Genomic DNA, 23,330 nt, shown 5'->3' on the forward strand with positions numbered 1-23,330 from the left:
GTCTAGCAGCTCTCCTAACCACTCCAAAGATTTCTCTTCCATCTTGTATTGTTGCAGCCATGCATCGAGGTGAAATTGCCAGCATTAGATACCTTTCACCCTCAGATGTGCCTTCTTTCCAGACTGACTACCACATGGCTCACGGTGACATCCCCTCTTTCTACTTCGGCAATATCTTCGGATGTTACTCTTCAAACCAAGTCCAAAGCATGCCATTGCAAGAGCTCAGTCTTTCAAACTCTGGTCTCAACTCTCACATGGTGATCGTCGAGGCCGAGGAGTACCAGCTGAACCAGGCAGAGGAGAGGAGGAAGAGGAGGATGATATCCAACAGAGAGTCCGCACGCCGGTCGCGCATGCGAAAGCAGAACCAACTCAGCGAGCTGTGGTCGCTGGTTGTCCATCTCCGGTCCACGAACCAGAAGCTTCTTGATGATCTAAACCGCGTCATTAGAGAGCACGATCAGGTCCTCCATGAGAATGCCCAGCTTAGAGATGAAGAAACCAAGCTTCAGAACAAGTTGAAGAACATACAAGCCGAAGATAAATTGTGTTCCGCAAAATCAAGAAGAAATCTGATCAGATGAGAGTTGAATTCAGAGTTTATGGGACTCCATGAATCTGTTGGCATGTTTCACTGAGGGAGAGAGTTTTGTGTTCTTCCTTCACTTCCTCATCCCTCTGCTCTCTCTGCAACATGATTCACCTTGAACTGTCAGTCAGAATTCCATCTAATGAAGGCTCCATGCAGAAGGATAAACTTTTAGTTTCTGAAACAAATATGACTGCACTCCTTCTGGTGTCCAATCAATTAATTCTTGGAATACCATTTTGATTGCAGTCACAACAAGTTTGATAGACAAAAAAGAACGCAGTATTAAATCTAGATATCTTGTTGGTAAAATTATATATGAACTGGCTCTCCCTATGGCCTTTTTTGTGAGCACTAATCATTCGAAGAACATTAAACTTAACCAAGTTGAATGCACGCATAAGTTGAAGGAGTCAGCAAAATGCAACACTTCATCTCTTTATGGAATATGATGCTTACATCATATAATTAGACAGATGAGGACAGAGTAAGGACTGTAGCATACAGTGGCTGCACATATCAGATTCGTCATGCAACAGGATCTTAGAAGAAAAGGCGGCGACACCCAGTTGAGACTTGAGATCTCTTACGGATGGTGGCAATTATTGGTGGTGAGCTTTCCATAATAAGCAAACATATTGCACTAGAAGGGTGAAAGGCTGCTCTCTGCTCCAGAAAACATCAATGCTTGGATAGGCTTAGTCTTCATGCACTACTTCAGGACTGAATTCTGAATCATTAAATCTTTTGCTTCGATTAATTGAGTTCTAATTCATTGCAGTCACATGTCTTCTTATTCCCAAACTTTGCAAGACATTCCGAAATCTGGAAAATTTTGTCTACAGATCGACATCACAGCTGATTGAGCAAGTGTTGCTGATCTTACAGTGACTCCAAGGTTATTTCTAGTCCACCCTGATATCCTAAGAATCTACTAGAGATAGTGAGTTGCACCAGTTCTCCAAGGAAAATGGCTCCTTTCTTTATACTGTCATCTCCATTATCTTAAATACTTTTGCTAGTTAACTTGTAGTGGCACCTTCTTAGGTCTCCTTCCGCCTGTTGATAAGTGGAGATGTTAGGGGTTTAGAACCAGAAAATGAAGGTGTAACAATCCATGAAGCCAAGCATGCTATTGATGTCACCTGTTTCAAATCTGCAGGTTTGCCTACCAACCAGGGAAGCTCAAACTTTGTGTTCTGGTTTAGTCCTTGGAATACATACGTGAATTCACATGGTAATATTTCTTCATATATATACGACACGAAATAGCTTTGGGGTGATCAAAGAAACCATGAACAAAGGACTATATCGAAGAAAGCAGCTTAGCATGGCCTTCGGCTGATGTAAGAAACCATGACCAAAGGACTACATCGAGAGGAAGCAGCTCTATGCCTGTTTGCAGAGAAGAGAGGTCACATTTTTTACTGAAGAATGCTATCTATGTTCGCGTTATCGAATCGCGTGTCGATACTGATGTCAGGAAAGAAGAGGCTCTGAATAGGAAATTGAACGGCCAAGATTTGAAAGGACAATTGAATGGTCGAGATGGTATCATAAGTTCCATCACGATCTTGCGATTGGAAGAGCAACCGCTCTCGCGATGGTATGATCGAGAGTGTCCATTTCGGTTTGAGGAGACGACGGGGTTCGCAGTGGGTGGCGACAGGGAAGCCTCGGCATCGGACGGTAGGCGGTGCGAATCGATCCCCACATTGGTCTGCTCGCGGTTTGTGTTGGTTCTGAATCCCCCCTTCAGAAAGATGGAGCGCCAGGGTTGTTGCTGGAGAAGCCCCTACTCTCCACCGGGAGTCGTCTTGGGTCCACGCCCGTCAATGGCAGAGAAAGGAGGTAAGGTGTCTTCCTTCCCGAGAGGGAAAGCTGCTCCCAAATCAGCGTCCCCAAAGCAAGGTTTAGATTTCCTTGATTATACTTCCATCTCTGTGTAGTTAACGTCTAGTATACGTTTTAAAAGTCGGATTTGTTGATTGAAATCTAAGAATGACTTAGGGGAAATGTTGTAGTTTTTTCGATCGTCTGCCTTCCCCTTGAGGTAGAAACATGATATGCGTCGCATTTCGATGGTTACTATGAGCTTAACACGTTACTCAAGTTCAAACAACCGAGTAAATGCCTCGTACAACCATTGTTCGTTAGGTAAACCTGGAAACTTCCTTTTTCGACTTCCATCATCGCCTAAATCCAAAATTATTTTCACCGTCGAGCACTTATTTGCGAAAATCAAACTTTTTTATCCAGTGGCATCTTTCTTGTAGTCCAATGTTCTGAAATTCTGCATTAGAATAAGCATTTGATAGCATGTTGTGAATAGTTCATGCAATGCTAACCACATAATTTGTGCTTCCATGTTTGCGTAAGTCTATCCAATTCTTATGAGTTACGGCTAACTTATTAATCTTGGTTTTAGCTTTGTATCTTCCAATATTAGACATTTCCAACAATTGTATGTGCTTAAAAGTTAAAACAGTGTCTAAGATCCAAAACTTATCACACATACTGTTTGATGCGGTGGTTTGGTTGTTAAGAACCATTAACTCTGTGCAACTTTTTGACATTTATATGTGCTAGGTATTCATATTGATCAGTTCTTTGCATGCTTCCCTTCTTTGACTTGCTTTATTACATAAGCCAACTTGTTTCTTGTCTACAGCCTTCAGTGCTAATGCCATGTTACTTACAAGATGATGACGTTTAGTAAGTAATTGACAGCTTATATGTTGCCATGTCAAATAGGACGGTAACTATTAGTTTGTTACTTAATGCTATTTATGGAAAGCAATGAAGGTTGCCATATTACCACTTTACTTTAGCAACTTAATATATCTTATCTATCTTGAGGAAAGGGTTTCTTCAGAATTTCCTTTTGTGGTAGGTGGCTTTGATGTTGTTATGTTCTATATGTGTTTTTGTTGATGAAAATATAATGATGCTTGTAAGCTTGAACATTTGGTTCCATAATTTTACTTATTAGTAAGCTGACAAAATATGTTTCTAGAATGATCACTTTTAATAAGAAGCAAGCAGGACCGAGGAGATATTAAACCAGGGGAAACAGTTATGTTTTCCTTATGAACTTCTGACATAATCTCACATGATTTTAGTTCAAAACCTCAACGTTGGTATCATATACCATAGCATCTCATTCTCAGCTAGATAAGTCTAGATTATAGCTTAATTTGGCGATTTTTTTCCATTATTTTCTTTTTGAACTTCCAAAGGGCTCTAGATTGTCAATGGATTGTGAAGCAGCAGAAATTTTACAAGAAATCCCGCAACACATGACTGTTCTGTCTATGGATCCAAAGATCAAATTGCCTAGGAATTATATTTTGTATTTTTTCCGATTAATTGGTTTATTTTTGAAATAATTAAGTATTTGGATCAATGATGTCTTTTTTCTCTTTCAGGTCATTTAGCAAAGCATTGCAGTACTCCAAGATCAATGGTCACTGCACAAATGTCCAGTCCGTGAAACCAGTCTTAGGGTATCCTTTAATTATTAACATATATCAGTTAGCTTGTGTATTCTGTCATTTGCTCTATTGGACAAAACTTCTTGTTGGCCCATAACTTAGGTGATAGAACTTTGAAGCTGAACGGGGTTACTGAAGCCGAGGTTTGAAGTGCAACTGTTATTTAATTACTTATTTTGACTCAGTGGCACATCTATATTAGTTTTCTTTTGACCTTAATACAGATATGCATGATCGGAAACATTTGTCCTGAGACCGTTGATGAAGTTTATGCTCTAATACCATCCTTGAAGGTAAGGGTCTCTATTTTTCTCTCTCTTATATCCTTATGCTTTAATCATTGATGTTCATCGGAATTTCTTTTATAATTCTCATGCAAATAGTTTTGTTTTTCTATAGTTCATGTTGCATTAATGCCGCTATAATGGAACAGTTTTAGATTATGTATCTTTGGCCATGAGGCTTGTTAAGACTCTTAAGATCTTCTCGAGTAAACTTAAGAGTAAGCTTCTTGCGCATTGTGAAACCTTGATCTTAGATCTGGGAAAAGGATGTTGATGGTATAAATTGCCTGTACTGTATTTCACAATTCATCTCTCTCATACTTCAAGAGTAGGTTGGCATGATTTTAAAATGCCCTTTTAGGGGTTAGGAATATGTTATATATCTGAAACCTGGTCCATTATGTGCTTTGTCAAGTCTAATCAGAGCTGTATGTCTTTCCATAAGGAGCTGGTACGGAAACTAAAGAGCCTTTTACATGTTGTTTTCTTATAGTTGTTTTGTTTTCTTTTAGTAGTTTTAGGGATCAGTAAGTTGTATATACTATATAGTAGTTTTACTTCTTAGAATTTGCTTTATTTTTATATATATATAAATAGTCAAAGCCATTTAAGGTGAAAGCTTATAATGTCTTTGTTCAGGTAAATAAATATAAGAATGAAGGATCAATCACAGAGGTGCTGCCTAGTCTGGCAACCTTCAGAGCTTCAAAATAAATTTTCATCATGAGTCTGTGGGTAATTCGAAAGCTTCTCCTGCTTAAGTATCATTGAAGTTATTTGTCAATTGTCATAGTAGCAGGTCGCCTCCTCTCTCTTTCCTCCTTTGTCAAATGAGGATTTGCTGATTGACCTAGCAGAATCTACCCACATAAGAATCCCAGAGGACAGACAATAACTTGATACATAAAATTTACTCTTTTCTTATAAGATTTTAGGTTCCCTCACTGCAGTTTTTTGCAGCTGAAGTAGTGTGGTGAGCAGATTGCTAGCTACCTGGTATCAGAATCATGTTCCTCCCCCTAAGAATATCAGCTGACTCCCCCTCTGTTTTATTAGGTGACAATATGTTCTCCCTAGAGATTTAGGAAACCACCTCCTCAGTTCTATCCAGCATCCAGGTGATACATGTCAGCAACTGGATCTGCAATCTAGAGTATGGTTTACTGGGTGTAATTGACAGTTCTAGCCTTCCACTTGTGCTCACACCTCATCAATCTTGTTTTCCTGCTGAAAATTTCTGTTTAGATTCAGACGCATTTATCCCGAGTGCCGTATGCTTTTTATCTGCGCTAGGCTTGTTCTCTTTGTTATTTATCGTTAATCAGTTATCAGGTTTTCTGATTGGTTGTGCAGGTTACAAATACAATATACAATACACTTATCAAGTCGAATGTCTGAGTGCATGTGGAGTTAACACGTTGGCGTGTGCACGCCATGTCAGCTCTGAGGCACCATGTCGGCTCTGACGTGGCACTTGATTGCGATTGCTAGGGAGATGCCAGAATATGCCCTGTCATTCTCTCCCCCCCTAAAGAGGCATGCCTTGAGTTCCTCGTAGAGGGGCCTGAGGTACGACTTGGTGCTTTCTCTGCTCAAATCCACAGCTTCGTTGTGTCTGTGGGTTCCTTTATTGTAGACCCCCTTCGAACAAAGAGGCTTGCCTTCATGTCCTTTACTTACCACCGCTAGCCTTTTGTCTGGTAGAGATTCGTAGTTCGGGCCATGTTTGGACAAGACGCATGACTCGAGCGACTCTGGCGCTGACCCGATGAGATGCATAACTTGGGCATTGATTGGTCAAGACATATAGCTCAAGCTCATGACTAATCGAGATACATGACTCAGGCCCATGATCGGTTGAGATTCATAACTCGAACTTATGATTGACCGATATTCGTAACTCGGGCACATGACTAGTCGAGATTCGTAACTCGGGCTCGTTATAGGTCGAGATGCATAACTCAAGCTTATGACTAATCGAGATTCGTAACTCAAGCTTGTGACGGGCCAAGATACATAACTCGAGCACTGGTTGATCGAGATGCTTGATTTGGACACTGTTTGGCCGAGGTGCATGACTTAGACTCATGACTAGCCAAGATGTGTAACTCGGGCTCTTGACTGGCCGAGATGCGTAACTCGGGTTCATGACCGGCTAAGATGCACGACTTGAGCACTGTTTTGCCAAGGTGAATGACTTGGACATTGTTTAGCCAAGGTGCTCGATTTAGACACTATTTGGCTAAGGTGCACGACTCAGACTTATGACTGGTCGAAATGCACGACTCAGGCACTATTTGGTCGAGGTGCATGATTCAGACACTATTTAGCTAAGGTGCACGACTCAAGCACTATTTGGTCGAGGTGCATGACTCATGCACTATTTGACCAAGGTGCACGACTTGGACACTGTTTGGCCAAGGTATATGATTCGGACACTGTTTGGCTAAGGTGTACGACTCAGACTCATGACTGATTGAGATGCATGACTTGGGCATTATTTGGCCGAGGTGCATGATTCGGACACTGTTTGGTTGAGGTGTATGACTCGGGTACTGTTTGGCTGAGGTGCATGACTCAAACACTATTTGGCTGATGACTTGGGTATTGTTTGGCCGAGAAGCATGACTCGAACTCTTGACTGGCCGAGATATGTAACTCGGGCTCATAACTAGTCGAGATGCATGACTCAGACACTTCTTGGCCAAGGTGTACGATTCAGACACTATTTGGCCGAGGTGCATGACTCAGACTCATAATTAGCCGAGATGCGTAACTAAGGCTCTTGACTGGCCGAGATACGTAACTCAAGCTCATGATTAGCCGAGATGCACGACTTGGGCCCATGTTCCGCCATAGTAGGCCTTTTTTTTGTGACCTGCACACGTCAAACTCATCTACTTCTGTCCTTGTTATGGCGGGCCTTCTTCTTTCCCTAGTTTGTTCGTTGGGGTAGCTCCTGCCGAGGCCTCTTGTGCGACTCGTCACGCTTTCCTATCACTAGTGCCTCAGCAGCAACATATTAACTAGCCCACTAGAGCATCTGGGGAATGGTTACTGGTGGCCTTTAGACCAGTGACCAAAATAACCTTGAAGGTCGCAATCCCGTTAGGAACACTTGTATAACTAATAAGGGGTGGGCATCTGGAACCCCTCGGATCGTAGTAGCAAAGCAAGTGGCGAAGAGGGAGAGGGATTTGTCCTCCTTCTACCTTAGCCCGAGGAGCATGGCCACGGGCCTCGAAGGGTGGTAGGAAATTCCCTTGGCCATGAAGTGAAACTCAAATTCCCTTGCAAGATGATAAAAAAACGAGATCGAGAACAACCTCAATTGGTTGTACCATATCCAAGCCGGGCCTTGAAGGGTGGTAAGAAATGCTCGATACATCAAGGCATTAAAAGTGTCGTATAAGGCCATTTGGGCCCAGAAGGCAGCGATGTGCTCCATTGGATCGGAGCCATCATCATAGGCCTCCAATGTCAGGAGGTGGAAGTTGAGGGGGATAGGCTTGTCTTAAATTTCTTGAGCAAAGGGAGACCCAATCGACGTACTTTTCTCGAGCTCCTCCTTGGACTTGTGGAATTCCCTTTGAACCTCGTCTAGGCGTCGATTCACTAATTATAACTAAGCCCATAACGAGTTGTCTGTCGAGTCAGACAATAGGGTGTCATCTTTGGGGAAGGTCGAGGTAGCACATCTAGGCACATGGGCACTACACTCTGCCATTGGCCTCGGGTCTCCCGATTGCTCCCTAGTTAGGGGATGGGCATATGGAGCAGAGGTGGTTAGTCAACTGGGGTGGCATCATGTAGGGATAAGCGTAGGTTAGATCACGGGCGACAACCGTGGGGGGAGAGTCGTCTGTAGAGCTAGCTAGGGTATAAGGGGTGTGATGGTCTGCATCATCTTAACCAACGCTTGCACCTGGTGGGTGAAGTTGAGGAATGCCTCGGCGAAGACAACCAACTACCCCACGCTAGCCCTAGGAGGCGAGAACCTAGGATCATTGAACAAACACCAATAGCACCCGGGAGTCTGAGTTGATGCGCTTTCATCCACATGCAGGAGAGTGGGGAGCTACCCTTAGGCCGAAGGTGAAGATGGTGGCGGGTGCCTCCTTGCGAGGGCATTCGTTGGGGTTGTTCAGTGGTAGATGCACTTATGACATCGGGTCTTCTTTCTAGCGTCAAAAATATTATGCAACTTCATGTCGTGGTCGAGTTGTCAACATGGTTCGATCTGATCCGAGTGTGCAAGGTTGCCAACATGGCTTCCTGACTAGAGAGAGTCAGCATCAGGTCGGATCAGGACGCCGTCTGTCAAGCTAATCCAAGATAGAGCTGGCATTGTTTTTCCTTTCTTGTTGGGCTTTTGCACATAGGCTGAAGTCGGGAGAAGGAATCTCGACTTGACACCTCCGAAGCTTAAGTTAGTATGATAGTGATGCGATGGATTTGAGTGTCAAAGATCCGACCCCCAACGCTGTCTAGGAGTTCAGCTTTTATACTTGTAATCAAGGGCCGATCGTTCGTGATTCGTTAATGGTTGTCGATGCCTTGGGCGATTGGTCCGTACACTTCGCACAACATTGACCGACTTGCACTATTCTGTGCCACACGGTGTCACTTCACATGTTCCCGAGCGGCTCTGTATTATGGTGTTGTCTCGTACAACCTTGGGCGACACAAGTGTAGTTAGCTGTCTCGTATGGGTCTGTGTTGACGGTGCGGGTGTAGGTAACTGTCTCGTACAAGTCCGAGGTGTCACGATAGCATATGTGCACCATGTGAGCTCCCGGATATGCCACGTCAGCTTTGACGTGGCGATTGACTGCGATTGCGGGGGAGATGCCTGCTCTCTCACGACTAAAGGTTTCATGCCTTCATTTGCTGTTGACCTCTAATTAGAACGCTAACCGAACACACGTCAGACGGCCAAGATGAAATCATCAAGTTAACTGGAAATCGATTTTGACAGAAATTAGAATTTTGACTCCATTGGGCTTATTAATAACAGACCTCGTTTATTTGGGGGAGACGGCGAACTCCGCAGGTGACGGAAGGAAACCCTAAGACGCGGACCCTTTGCCTCTCTACCGTACGAATCCCTCTCCAATTTAATATTGTGGCGGTCGATCTTTCTCGTGTTCCTGTGGCTGATTTATTGGTCTTGCTCTATTTCCCCCCTTGCGTTCGTTGATTGCATTCGAGGGTTTTCTTCCCTGGATCGTCTTGTGCGCGTTCTTTCGATTTTTCTGCAGCGGTTTCCAGATGCTTCTTGTCTCGTAAAATCCTTTTTTTTTTCTTTTTCGCGCTTGTCCTATTTCGCGGGTGGATGTTGCTTTGAGCTGAATGTTGTTTCTGTTCGTTCCTTTTGTCTTGCCGTTGCGGGTCTTGTCTTAGTTCGTGATTTGATCGGATACTGATGGCTTCCAAGAGGATCATGAAGGAGTTGAAGGACCTGGAGAAGGACCCTCCTGCATCTTGCAGCGCGGGTTGGTTTCCTGTTCAGCTAATTGTGCAATTAATTTTATGATTCTTTTTGTTAGTTTTATTTGCAATTTCTTTCTGTTGTTAGCTTCTCCTCTGAAGCAATTCTACTCCGTTTGGTCATCATGCTTTTCTTGATTTTTCATGTAGATGATTCTCTCTCTCCACGTGTTCTATTGTTGTTTGTTCATTGCAGACATTTTGTATTCTTGTTAGTATATACAGCGTTGCTGTGTTCTCTTGTTGCATAAGCATTTTCTAGGGAAAGTCTTTAGCTCAAACGTGTTGTTAACCGTGAGAAAGCAATATTAACATTTTGTAATTTATTCAGCATATAAAGGTACTTATGTCGTGGTCTATTCTTTTTTTACATAGCTAAGTGATCTCGTAGATGATAATGTGAACGCATTAAGCATCTTGAATATCATGCCCATCAGTAGGTGTTATGTTAGTGTTTGGCAGGCACTAAAGTCACAGTTCCTACTTATTAGTTAGTTACATAAATTGAATATCAAATGATATGTTGGTAATCCTTTGCTTCTCATGGCTTTTTATACACTTATTGGAACATGGATACTTCTAATTACTTGCTCTGTGTATTGGTTATATGTTGGATATAATATTCCTTGGATATTTCTTGTATACATGTATATGTTTTCTTTAATTATCCTAATTTTGTTAATTATTGAAAGGAATTGATATTGTTCACTTAGGGGGACACTTTATGGATACTTCTTTGGGAGATTTTTTTTTAATAATGATGCTACTTATGAATTAGATGAGATGAATATATGATTGGATACATTATTTGTAACAAAAATTATTATTACTAATTAATTAACTATATTCATTTTTCATACGTTATTATTATCTTGAACCTCTCTATATTCAAGCAGTATGTGACTAAAATATAATATCTTTTGATGAACAGATTAGGAATTCTGGTGAATTACTTATAAATATTTATCATGAGATATGACCATATTTTTCACTATGGTATATCAAGCTTTTGTAAATGTAATTATTTTATTCTTGAAGCACGTTCTTGCTGTCATTTCTATGTTCTTGAAGCCTGTTCAAAATTTAGTAACATGGATCAGCACAATCTTTTATATTGTTCAAAACATACATTCATATATTCTTTGCTTTTATACAATCTTATGTGTATCTAGACTTACAATTATGTTTTATAAGCATGTTTTCTGGTAAATGAGCTGCAAATCAGCAGCTTGACATTCACTGTTGTCCCTAATGGAAAAAATAATATAGTGAAAGCTATGGTGACCACAAATAACTCACTCTTTGGGGCTCATTGAAACATAAAATTAGCCCTTATTCCGACATAGGACTGTTCAGTTTTATTAGCAATTTTAGATAAATTGTCACTAAATCTCGGTCTAGTTAGCAGCAATATGATGAAGTATTGAATTCCTGTTCTTATAGTTCCATGCCTCTGATCCTTTTCCCTCAAAATGTGATATAGACATTCAACTTTCTTTTAAGGTCTTTAGCATGATATGTGAATCACCACATTTTCTTTGCAAGCTGTTAGGAATCTATTAATGAGAGGTTTGTCTTACATATTTGTTGATTTCATAGGCCCTGTGGCTGAGGACATATTCCACTGGCAGGCGACCATCATGGGACCAGCTGATAGCCCATTTGCAGGTGGTATATTTCTTGTGAATATTCACTTTCCACCTGATTACCCATTCAAGCCACCCAAGGTAACTACTTCAGCATAATCTGTGTACCTATCTAATTTCTCTATGTGATTATCTTATGCATGGAGACATTGCCTTCATAATGACCATTACTTTTACTATCTAACAGAGTAAAGCAATACGGTTAAAGGATATAGGCTTTGACAGTTTTGTGTGATTGTTGAGTTTTCTTGAATTAAAAGGAAAATCCTATGAGACAGTTAAAGTACTAGCTATTCTCTACTTTGGGAATTTTTGTGATCTTGTACCTGTTAATTAACATAAATCATATAACATAGGCCAGCCATGCTTTATGAACTGGTATGTTGATTGAATAGGAAACATGTTAAAAAAGGTTGTCATTGAAATGAAACTGTTAAGCTGAATTTGTACTCGAGAAAGTATAGAATAAGAAATATTTTGTATTCACTAACAACTAGTTATAGCTCCTCTGGAGGATAAAATAAGGTAAATCCATTTTAAACATGTTCAAAGGATACCAATGGTTAGCGCAGTTGGATGAGCATTGCCGATTAAGGTTAGTTTTGAGAAACTAGGATATGAAGACCTAAGAAAAGTTCACTGGAATCACAAAAAGAGGTTTGATTGCTTGTCGTTAAATAGTGATATCGCTCTACATTAAGTTTAGTGGTGGTCCATGTACTTGACACAAAATAATTGCGACTTTACAGCTTGTTGTTGGTTGTTACCTATGGAATAAATGCTTGTCCTCTAATCCTTATAGTGATTGCTTCAAATGGTGCATTTCCCTGAATTGTCTCTAGATTTTTCTATGAGACATCCATATTGCAATATCTTTACTTCCTGTGATAGTGGAGATTCTACACCTGTTTCCCTAGCTTCGAGTAGTTAGAAATAGTGGCAGTTTGTGCAATATTTTTGGTTTTCTATATTTTCTCACTTCTTGCTTTTTCCCCTTTTTATGTGAAGTCCATTATAAATAAATAATGACATAAGAATATTGAGACATCATTAAAGGGAATATAAAAAGCCTTGTAAAAGATGTAATTAATGATGAAGATGAAGACAGTTCAGTCCCAACAAGACTAAGTGGAGAGTATTGTGGCAGAGCATAAATGTGAAAAGGGGATTCCTTGATCTCAGCATTCTTATGGGTTGTCCTATGTCAATCACTATCTACTGTAAGACGGTAAGACCCTGGTTTAGTTTGGCCAAGAATAGCCTACTAACTGATGCATCTTTAGCCCAAGAGTTCTTATTGGGCTTGCTGGAGGCCTAGAAGATTAATGAACCCCATAATACTTGGATATCAGTGATCGGCCATTACTGTTACCGTCATGTAGATATTGGCTAATTCAAATTTGATTGTGTTGTGCCAGCTCATAACCTGAGGTTAAACTTTACAGCCAGATGAAGGATGGCTTTTGTTTTCTAATAGGAATGTGGTCAAATCCATTTTGGTATTGGCTGATCTTTAATCATCTTGCAATTTTATGTGTGTTTTTGGAATGCTAATTAGAATCTGGTTTACCATTCACTGCTTTGCCAAAGTAGTAATTATATATGTTAATTTATTATGTGATGTTAACTAATCTGGGCATGTGCATGTAACTTAACATTGGTCTACAGAATCTTGACAAATTGAGTGTGAAACATGTAATCTAAACAGAAGCGATACTTGTTTTATGTGGTTTATATTGAATGAAGTCTAGTCTCTTTATGATATCAATGCCACATGTCACATTGGGAAATTTGGTCATATAATACTTTTCAGGTCTCGTTTCGCACCAAAGTTTATCATCCGAATATCAACAGCAATGGAAGCATCTGCCTTGACATCTTAAAGGAGCAGTGGAGTCCTGCTCTGACAATATCCAAGGTGATTCTAATTTGTTTGAGCACTTCTTTCAGATATTGTTGCCTCTCTCAAGTAGTATGTACTTTCCCATCAATTTTGCTTTGAAGTTCCAGGTTAGTTAGATTTTTGGAATATAAAGTGCCTGTGGCTAAGTTTAGGGTTAAGTAATGGTGGTTATGGACTTCTAAGTCGGTTTACAAGAAATGTTTTTGTCAATCTGTGCTGTGACTTATGTCACAACATTGGGTATCCTCTTGTAGATATAATGATTTTTGGGTAGGTAAAACAGGTAGCAACTTATATTGACTATGACATTGAATATGTTAAACCATGGGTTATCCTAGAGGTTTACAGTGGTATCAGTCGAAGTTCAAGGCAATAATGCTTTGTATTGTTTGGAATGGAGAAGAAGGCCAATGGGAAGAATGGGTTATGTCAAATTTGCGAACATGAATGTAAATGGACACGTCATGAGTGAAGTAATAATGCTTTATATTGTTTGGAATGGAGAGGGCCAGTGGTAATAATGGATTATATCAAACTCAGGGGGACATGAATACTGTAAATGGATATAGGTCGTAGCAGCGAGTAAATTTTATATTAGAGCTAGTTCTGCATTGTCAGTATCGTAAGAGAATAACTTGAGTTGGCAAGATGTGAGATTGCCATCTTACAGTTTTGCTTCTTGACGCTTTAATCAAGGAAGTTTCGTAATCAACACTGATACATGCATGTTACACGATGTTATGCAGGTGCTCCTATCCATCAGTTCACTTTTGACAGATCCTAACCCTGATGATCCATTGGTTCCTGAAATTGCTCACATGTACAAGACTGATCGCGTCAAGTATGAGGCGACTGCCCGATCTTGGACCCAGAAATATGCCATGGGATAAGAATCCTCTAGCTGATGACCAAGGGTTGCTACTCGCTACTCCTCGCTGGTAATTGCGAGACTAGGTAGGCTTGCTGCAATAAGGAGAAAAAAGACTTTGGAAACTTTGCTGGGCAATTAGCAGTACATGATGTCCACCCTGCGTAATATTAGAATTACAATGATAAGCTATACCTTAATTGGTGAACCAACTTTGGATACAAACCATGATATTTACCACCATCTTATAACTTGTTCTTCTTTTATACTGATATATATCATGAGTTGCTATTTCCTCCTGTGATGGTTGTTTTGTCATCACTTCAATGTGCAGTGGATATCTAGATAGCGACAATTACATAAAGCAGTAAATTTATTCTAATGCTTAACTGAGGTCAATTAGGAGAAATGTATCATACTTACTTGTGCTTTCGGACACGTAGGAAATGACACGGTGAACATGATGTGATCCTGACACTGTTGTTCAGTAACAATGCAGCAATGGGCCTTGTGTGTGCCGTAGCATAAATGGGCCACATTACAATGATCATGAATAACATTGACCAACGGCATCTACAAGTAGTCCGAATGCGACAACTGGGAGGTCACTGCCACGCCGGTGGTCTCACCGTGACCACAAGGTGCTCTGTCTATAATAAACGTTGCGAGATATGAAACAACGAGATCCATTTAATTAATACTGTCACGGCCACGTCTAACTTCCTTAGCGTAGACGTGGCGGTGACTCAATCCCCACAATCGTATTATTGTGGAACGCTAGATTCAATCAGGATGCACCAAACAAGTATTTCTACTGTCCGGTTACACATCACCCAACCTCCCAGCTTTAGCTTTTTTATACCATAGCACACCACCGTACATCATATCACACTGCAAGCACCACAGCCACAATCTTAGCCGCAGCCACCGGCGGCGAACCCAATCCTCAACCTGCCCACGTCGTAAACCACGCTGTACGTCTCCTGTTGCTTGTTGCCGACGATCGCCACCGTCCCGGAGGGCGCAAACGCCAGGCACGTCGTCGAGCTATCCACGTCGATCATCACGTTCCTGGGCGCCAGTCTTAGCGTGGCGCCCCCCTGGAACACCATCTCCACCGCCGGCACCGCCAGCCTACTTAGGCCCCCCTTGAAGCAGGTGTCGAGTATCGAGTACGCCGGCGCCCGCGGGTAGCCCCTCAGCGCTGCTGCCACCGCGCTGCTCAATGCGTCGTAAACGTCCGACGGGAGCCGCGTGATGACCGTCCCCGAGTCGATGACCGTCGGCGTACCGGTGTAGGCCGAGGACGACACCGGCAGACCTCGACCGCCGACGGTAATGCTGGTGAGCCTGACGAAGTACAAGGTGTCGTCCAACGAGCTCGACTGCATGGGGGTGTATGAGTACTGCCCCGGTTCGTAGGAGCCGATCGACAGGTATCCGGTGGATCCGGTGGTGGGGAGGCAGTAAGAGAAAGAGTAGCCCAAGCTTGGCGCAAGCTGAGATAGCAGGGAGAGCCTGTTACGCGCCAGGCCGATGAGGCCGGCGGACTGCCCGAAGAGGCCCTCGTTGTCCTGGCCGCAGCCGAAGACGAAGTTAGCCACTCTATGGCCGGAGCCTAAGGAGAGCGTGTCCTTGCTCAGGTAACCGACGGAGAAGGAGCTGTCACCGTAGCTGGCCTGGTAAATGCAGACATTGGACCGGGAGCACGCGGAAGGGTTGAGAGTGGCGGACTCGAGGCTGTCGCACTCGGACGCGGAGCAGGAGACGGCGCGGTAGGTGGCGGAAGACGCGGGGTTGAATACGGAGCCCACCTGGGCGTGGCAGGACACGCTGCAAGGGGAGCACTGGAGCCAGGAGAGGGAGGACCCGGTGTCGACCAACATGACGTAGGACTTGGCAGGCGTGCCGAGGTCGATACGGGTGATGTAGTTGCCGACGCCGATGGAATTGCCAGGGGAGAGGGGGACGGAGATGGCGGCTGGCCGGAGGAGAGAGGACACGGGCTTGGGCACGGACTTGGTCAGCCGGGCGGCGAGCGATCGGACGCGGGCCTCGTCGTGGGACAGGATGGCGGAGAAGGGAAGGTCGGGGAAGGGGGCCGGGGAGCAGGGGCTCCTGGGGTGATGGAGAGTGAGGTGGAGGCCCGAGCTGTTGAGGTTGCGGAGTGGATCTGCGTGCCAAGGAAGTCAACGCATTACATGTTCCATGTTAGTCAACACAAGCAATCATAAAAACGGTCGAGTCGCATATGATAGGTGTAAATGTGTTCGGAGGATAAAAGAAACACTACTATGACTTTTATTTCGTTCTCTCTCTTCTTTTGTTGACTTTTTTAGACCTGGTTGTCGACAACACAAGAATATATATAGTGGTTGACGGTGGACCCATTACTTGCACTTGCCACCATTTGGTCGTTTCCACATAACCATGTGAAGCTTATCTGTTGACCAGTCTTGAATGCTTCCTGGTCAACAGCCTGATCAAGAGACAGCTTCATCAATCGCTTGTTATGAATGGAATGTGAATTGCCAAAGTATTGCAAGGAACAGAGGACCGAGGGAAGAAGTATGTGACGAGCAAAGTTCTCTCTCTTCCTTTCTAATACTATAATGATCAAAAATGATGTTTGAGCTTCTTCTGAATTATTTAATTCCTCTCGGTTCGTAAAGCAAAAGAAAATAAAGCAGATGGAAAGTAATCAGGCATCAAAACGTTGGAAGACATTTCTGAAACTTCCTACCTCGATAAGAACCTGTATTGAGTTTTCTTGACAATTCATCTCATCTAAAAGTTGACTGATCAACATAATATGTTCAACACCATCATAAACTTTTTTGCCAGAGTGGATTATATATATATATGTATATATTGTGAGAGAGAGAGAGAGAGAGAGAGAGAGTACCCATGAAGTTGGCAGAGCAGGAGCTGTTGGGAACATCGTTCAAGGGAGATGATGCTGCTGAGAGCAGGAGGTAGAAAGGTAGACAGAGAAGCAATCCCATCTCTCCTAAGACCTGGACACCGGAAGGTACTTTGGTGCTCGGACATTGTGGGCTCTATATAGGGATTCCAAGGTAGCACGAGGTACTTCTTTGGTGGTGGTGGTGGTGGTGAGAGCCTGAGAAAAGTAGCTTTCAACTCTTGAAAAAGAAGAAGTGGGTGGAACTTCAACACCATCTGAAAATTGAGGTGGATGGTGGTGACACCCACCCAATTGTAGCTCGACTGTCGTATCCTAGAAACCCAAAAAATACAAAGAAAAGAAAATTTGAAAGATCCCACATTATTCCAGAAGAGAAGAAAAAAAAAGGAAAAGGAAAAGGAAAAGGAAAACAAAAATCCTTTTTGGAGAACCCACAAGATTCTTTCTCCCTCACAAGAAGTTTGGCATAGAAAGGTGATCAATGAATTCACCAACTTAACACCCAACTGATTAGCAATTAAATGCATCCATCTACCGCCACTCTACACAGTAATTGCTACCACATTCAAGTGGCCATTGTCCACACTCCATATTCATGGACAAATTAAGGTTCAAAAGATGGAGAAGAAGCTCGGTGAGGTGACCTTTTCATTTCGGCATCTTCATCGACTTGATTGCAGACTAAATAAAGCAAACCAAGTTGCACTTGTTTGTATCAATCTTTTGGATCTTATGAACCTTACAAGCAAGTCCACTTTCTTTAGATTTCATCACTGACCTGTCTGACTCCTCTGCTTGGAGTCCCTGAAAGGATCCATTTGTTTCGCCATGCTTGGATTCTGAAATGAAAATATCAGGTAACTTTGACATTCTACAATCTGGAAATAAAGTTTGATCCCATATGCCTAGGCATGCATCATTATATTTCCAAATTGCTTACTGCATTTGGTGAAATGATCCATTCCATGCATCAGTCGTAAAGATTTCGTAAAATTCGATAGGTATCTGAAGCAGGAACCAATCCATGTGAAATGTTTGGTGGATACCTGATCGAATCTGAAGTGACAAAATAAATTATCCTCTCACAGATCACCAAACTATCACCATTTAGTTTCATCCAATCCGTGAGTAAATGCTTCATGGTTATTGCAGGGAAAGAATTGTTTCTTTGGCAGGAAAAGAACACTGAATGGTATGTACAAAATCATGTTTATAACTAGGTGATTGTAACTGTGATACCAATCGAAAGCTAAACGACGATGAAGAATGGTGAAAACAAACATAGTCATGATGTGAGAATGAGTTCTCAAAGAAGACATTTGTTACTGACCGATCCATGCATGCAGCCGACCGATGGTCAGTCAGGGCAGAAATTGTTACCGAGATGTACTTGTTGGCATGCAAATGCTCGAAGTAGGGAAAGGAAGATAGGAATCACAAGTTGAAGATGAGCATTGATTTAGACAATTGTGTTGCCATCAGTTAGCTAGATATCACTGTCAAATTATCACCAACAGACGATTCATCAAAGACTTGGATTACATGAAGCACCACCAGTTGCTGCAGGCGAAAGACCGGCAACCCAAAACAAGGATTCCTGTGCTGGTTTGGCGTCTAAAATTAACAGATGAAGGTGAATCTAGCAATTTTATGAGGCAGAAGAATTGGTTGGCCTAACGGGATGTCACAGTATCCATGGCCTTGCTGAAGTGTTTGGATTCAAGACATGTCCAAGACAATCTGGACAAAGATATTTCTCGGCCAACTGACATAAATCCTAGAGAAAGCAAGTGAAAGCAGCTAAACAAGGCTAAGATGATAAGCAATCGGTGTTGAGTTTTTAGAATTAACAATTAGTTCTCGTATTAATATTGAAGATTACTTGGAAGCTATGCAAGAGTTACTGGAGAAATCTTTGAATCTTGATCCAGAATGGCGTGCCAAGCCTCTATCTGGCACAGAAAACCTCTTCTTTTGGAGCAAAAGTGGTCTCAGCCTTGTTGATCTCAATAGCAATATTTATTCTTTTTATAGTTGGTGAAACAATCTAACAGAAGATACATGAAAAAAGATTATTTGAAGGGACAAGGCATAAAGATTACTTGCCGATATTGGGTGAGCATAAAGTTGGGCTAAAATGACCTCTTTTCCTCGTTTAATACAAACAGTAGTACACAGAAAAATAGAAATGGAGGAATATTTAATGTAAAGAGTTCATAATTGTTTTCGCTAGTTCGTAGCATTCAAGACATACAAGCACAAAGAGAGACATGTAGGAGAACAAGAAGAAAAGGTTCATCTTTGAGATGAGATCAGATTCATAGAATCTCCTTTCCGTCTTCCTTTGCAAACAAGAGTTCTAATGGAACATCAAGACTTCTTTGTGTTCTTTCCTGCCAACAAATTCATTACTCCACCGAGAGGACGAAGCTGCAGAGCTGCATCAGCATTACTGTGATGTGAGGTCATACTACAGAGCTAGCTGCACCCGTGGCCTGCTCTTACGAGTAGCTTGTGACATGGGTCTGCTAAGGCCAATCGACTTCACAAGGAATGTTCAGCTGCCTTGCTTTGTCAGCTGAGCTTGACATCGCAACCTCTTGACGCATGACTTGTATCGTGCAGATGTTATGCACATCACTGAAACAGCAGATGGTGATGTGACATGCTTTGACTCTGATGAGATGAGATAGATAAGAATTGCAGACAGGTTGGGGATCAGTTTTCTCCGAGAGAAGACTAATGTCCCATGCCCTTTCCACGGTAAAACAAATCAGAGAGTAACAGTCCAAATGAGATAATATTTTTTGTGATACACCTTATAACATCAATGAATATAATATCCTCATTTATTTTTATAATTTGAAAGTGAATAAAAATTTAAATTAACTTATATCATGGTTATTTTTAAGCTAACTGCTTGGCTCGAGTAAGAATTAGTTTGGAGAACGATTGTCATGACCAACCTTAAGATAACTAATTTGTTAACTTTATTAAACTTAAGTCAACAATCTAAAATATTTAAGTTGAAGTTAAGTACATTATAAATTATCGTAAGTCTTAGTCTTCAAATATCTTCTCTAAGTTTTTATTGGGTTTCACGGAACGGATTCTATATATGTGTGATCCTTTAGACCCGACTCTTTTTGACTTAGTGAATTATTATTTTCATAATAATTTACTCAACTTATCGACTATAGATGTACTAGACCACTAATGAGGATATAAAGCGTAATAACCTTTGTATATGAACAAATACTCTATGATATGCAGCGAAATTAAATGAAATCACAATCAAATAGAACACTAAGATATACGTGGAAAATCCCTCCAATATGAAGGGTAAAAACCGAGGCAAACTAGAGATAATCAACTATAAAAATAATGAATATACAAATCTCAATCTCTTACCCTAAACCCTAGCAACAATCATAAGAGAACAATTGAGATACAAGGATCACGTCACTGTCCACAATATTTAAAACCTCCCCAAGTAATCACAGCAAGAGTCTTCTGTATATTTGATCTAACTTGAGATGAGAACACTACTAGATGATTGAGAATAGTCTCTCTGCGTTGTCCTTGTTCTTCCTCGTTATTTCAGGCATCGTGCTATCAAGCCCATACAGAATAGACTCAAGTCTCATTCTAATCAGATTCTCTTATAGAACTCTTTCTCTCTCAATCCGAATGACCATGACTATGGATTTGCTTGAGTAAGAAAACATAGGATATATCTCTCGTGATACCAAGAGAAGATGATCCTTTATTAATACTTAATTGTCCTTGTAAGATTGTTTACCACTCCCGATAATCGATTGTACTAGATCTTGATGTTTCGGACCTACAAGTCTGGTATCAAAGAGTATAGTACTCATATAGGACATCCTTGGTATCTCAAGTTTAAGGATCAGACATATAACTAGGACCACAAAATTGCTATATGACAATGAGGTATCATTAACCATTCATCATTCCATGAGCAGATCAATCAGCGAACTCATTCTCTAACGAGCACCTACATTGTATCCCTAGTGTCTTCACATGAGCAACTATGAGACCAGCCGCCTCCATAATATGGATAGGTATACAATGCACTAGTTTGTCCGGGTATCTTGATGTCCCTCTCGAATGACCTATGACTGAAATTATTTAGGGTTTGTGTTTAAAAGCGAATCAATCTCATTATCGTGATCTCATCATGATCCGATTCTCATTGCACAGATCCATTGACATCACAATATATATAACATGTAACATAAAGTGAAAAATACTAATACTAATAAATAAAGAGATTGTGCAGCATGTTTCGCATGCCATCATTTACGTAATTAGCTTGTAAGGCATATATGATTAGCACCTATGACCGATTCTCATTACACAGATCCATAGATATCACAATATATGTAACATGTAACATAAAGTGAAAAAAATACTAATAATAATAAGTGAAGAGATTGTGCAGCACATCACACGTGTTATCATTTACGTAATTAGCTTGTAAGACACCTATAACTAGAATCTTTAGGGTTTATGTTTATGGGTGTATTGGTCTCATTATCATGATCTTGTCATAATTTAATTCTCATTCACAGATCCAAAGACATTATAATATATATTTATTACATAATATAAAATAAAAAAAATATAATAATAATAATAACAAAAAAGATTATGTAGTATGTCACATGTGTCATTAACTCACGTGATTAGTTTACAGGGCACCTGTAACTAACATGTATGATATGTCATTATATTATTACTTGTTAGAACTCTCATATTATCAACCTCCCCATCAGGCACATAATGCCTTATTTGGTAGGCTATCTGGCCATGTCATCCATTGTATATGGATATGTTAACTTTTGATCATTTGGTAGATGCTTTATGGTAGACTTGACTATGTTGACTATGTTGTTTATGTGCGATGCTTCATGGCTAGAGTTAGTCGCATCATGGTCGGATTTGATCGTATCATGTCGAGTGATGCCTCGTGGTCATATTTAAGTTAACCATCATGGTTTAGGGACATTTTAAGGCCATATTCGATCGTATCATTATCTAGTGATATTTTAAGGTCAAAAGCGATTGCATTGTGATCGAGGGAGGTTTTTCGTGATTAGATTCAATTGCATTGTTGTTGAGTAATACTTTATGGCCAAATTCTATTGCATCGTGGTCGGGGATGCTTGGTAATCGAATTCGGTCATGTTATTAAGCGATGCTTTGTGGTAAGAATCGGTCATATCATGATTGAATTTGATCGCGTTGTGGCTAGAGTCGATCATGTTGTTCACACCATGTGCTATTAACTTTTGGGAGATGATGCTTTAAAAGCGGGTGAACTGAGGTCAATGGAGCACCGAGACATGGTCATCACGAAGGTCCCCAATTTGGTGGGTGGAGTGACTCCAACTGCAACTATTGAAGTTTCTGATGATGCCGAGGAGACCTAAGGCATTGAACTTATCTCGACGTCTGAGGCAATTGTTGTGGTCGATGACTCCAACCAAGGAGGTGAGGAGGCACTCAAGCCCGTCTGTGCCTGCCTTCATAGCCACTTTAAATTTGTTTTCTTTCTTTTTCTTTTTGTCGTCGAGAATCCCCTCTCTTTTTGGCTGTGAGCTTAACATGCAATGGAAGATGCGATTTTATTCAATCAAATTATAAAATTTTATAATTTGATTGAATAAAAGTTTACCGACATGGGAGATGCGATTCCCAGCTTGGGTTTAGAGAGAGGAAGGAGATGGAACAGAGGGATTCGATATCGGGACCCTTACAACACCAACTCGAGCCCGAATGAGTGGGCCTCGTCCAGTATGGGCCGGTAACAAGTTTGGGTTCTGATCACCGCCGGTGAGAACATGGCACCCGGATATCAACGTTCTCCAAAGTCGAGAAAGCACCTTATTCTTCGACCGATGTACGGTAAACCCACTCCCGAATATTCGGACCCCGATATCTGCTCACCGTATTTGAGGATAAACAGTTCAGTTCGAATAATATTGCAAGTCCTCTTTTCATGCAGCTTATGTCTGGTAAACTCACCAGCGTGTCTTCATACTTCAATTTCCACGTTATGAAGACTTCATTCCAAGAAAACAGAGCACATTGGACACTGTAC

General features: G+C 41.3%; 3 protein-coding genes across 4 annotated transcripts; 2 read left to right on the forward strand and 1 right to left on the reverse strand.

Moving 5' to 3' along the window:
* Window positions 1–928, forward strand: LOC135677907 (basic leucine zipper 43-like). The gene has a single exon (XM_065190317.1). It carries the CDS (start codon window positions 60–62, stop codon window positions 585–587), a length of 528 nt encoding a protein of 175 aa, XP_065046389.1. The 5' UTR covers window positions 1–59; the 3' UTR covers window positions 588–928.
* An 8,408-nt stretch (window positions 929–9,336) lies between these two features.
* LOC135581650 (ubiquitin-conjugating enzyme E2-17 kDa-like) lies at window positions 9,337–14,576 on the forward strand. Of its 2 annotated transcripts, none has more exons than XM_065189650.1 (5): window positions 9,337–9,468; window positions 9,774–9,865; window positions 11,460–11,587; window positions 13,320–13,424; window positions 14,156–14,576. In XM_065189650.1, exons 2-5 carry the CDS (start codon window positions 9,796–9,798, stop codon window positions 14,297–14,299), a joined length of 447 nt encoding a protein of 148 aa, XP_065045722.1. In that variant the 5' UTR covers window positions 9,337–9,468; window positions 9,774–9,795; the 3' UTR covers window positions 14,300–14,576. The 2 variants fall into 2 exon arrangements, with proteins under 2 accessions (XP_065045722.1, XP_065045724.1); XM_065189652.1 differs by lacking the exon at window positions 9,337–9,468 and adding an exon at window positions 9,499–9,655.
* Window positions 14,577–15,059: 483 nt separating this feature from the next.
* LOC103989970 (aspartyl protease family protein At5g10770) lies at window positions 15,060–17,338 on the reverse strand. Its single transcript, XM_009408952.3, has 2 exons — window positions 17,183–17,338; window positions 15,060–16,450 (listed from the first exon to the last, which is right to left on the reverse strand). The coding sequence occupies exons 1-2, from the start codon at window positions 17,280–17,282 to the stop codon at window positions 15,192–15,194; spliced, it is 1,359 nt and encodes a 452-aa protein (XP_009407227.2). The 5' UTR covers window positions 17,283–17,338; the 3' UTR covers window positions 15,060–15,191.
* Between the last annotated feature and the right edge of the window lie 5,992 nt (window positions 17,339–23,330).

The sequence above is a fragment of the Musa acuminata genome, chromosome BXJ1-6 (genome assembly GCF_036884655.1).
Source record: "Musa acuminata AAA Group cultivar baxijiao chromosome BXJ1-6, Cavendish_Baxijiao_AAA, whole genome shotgun sequence".
Taxonomy (NCBI): domain Eukaryota; kingdom Viridiplantae; phylum Streptophyta; class Magnoliopsida; order Zingiberales; family Musaceae; genus Musa; species Musa acuminata.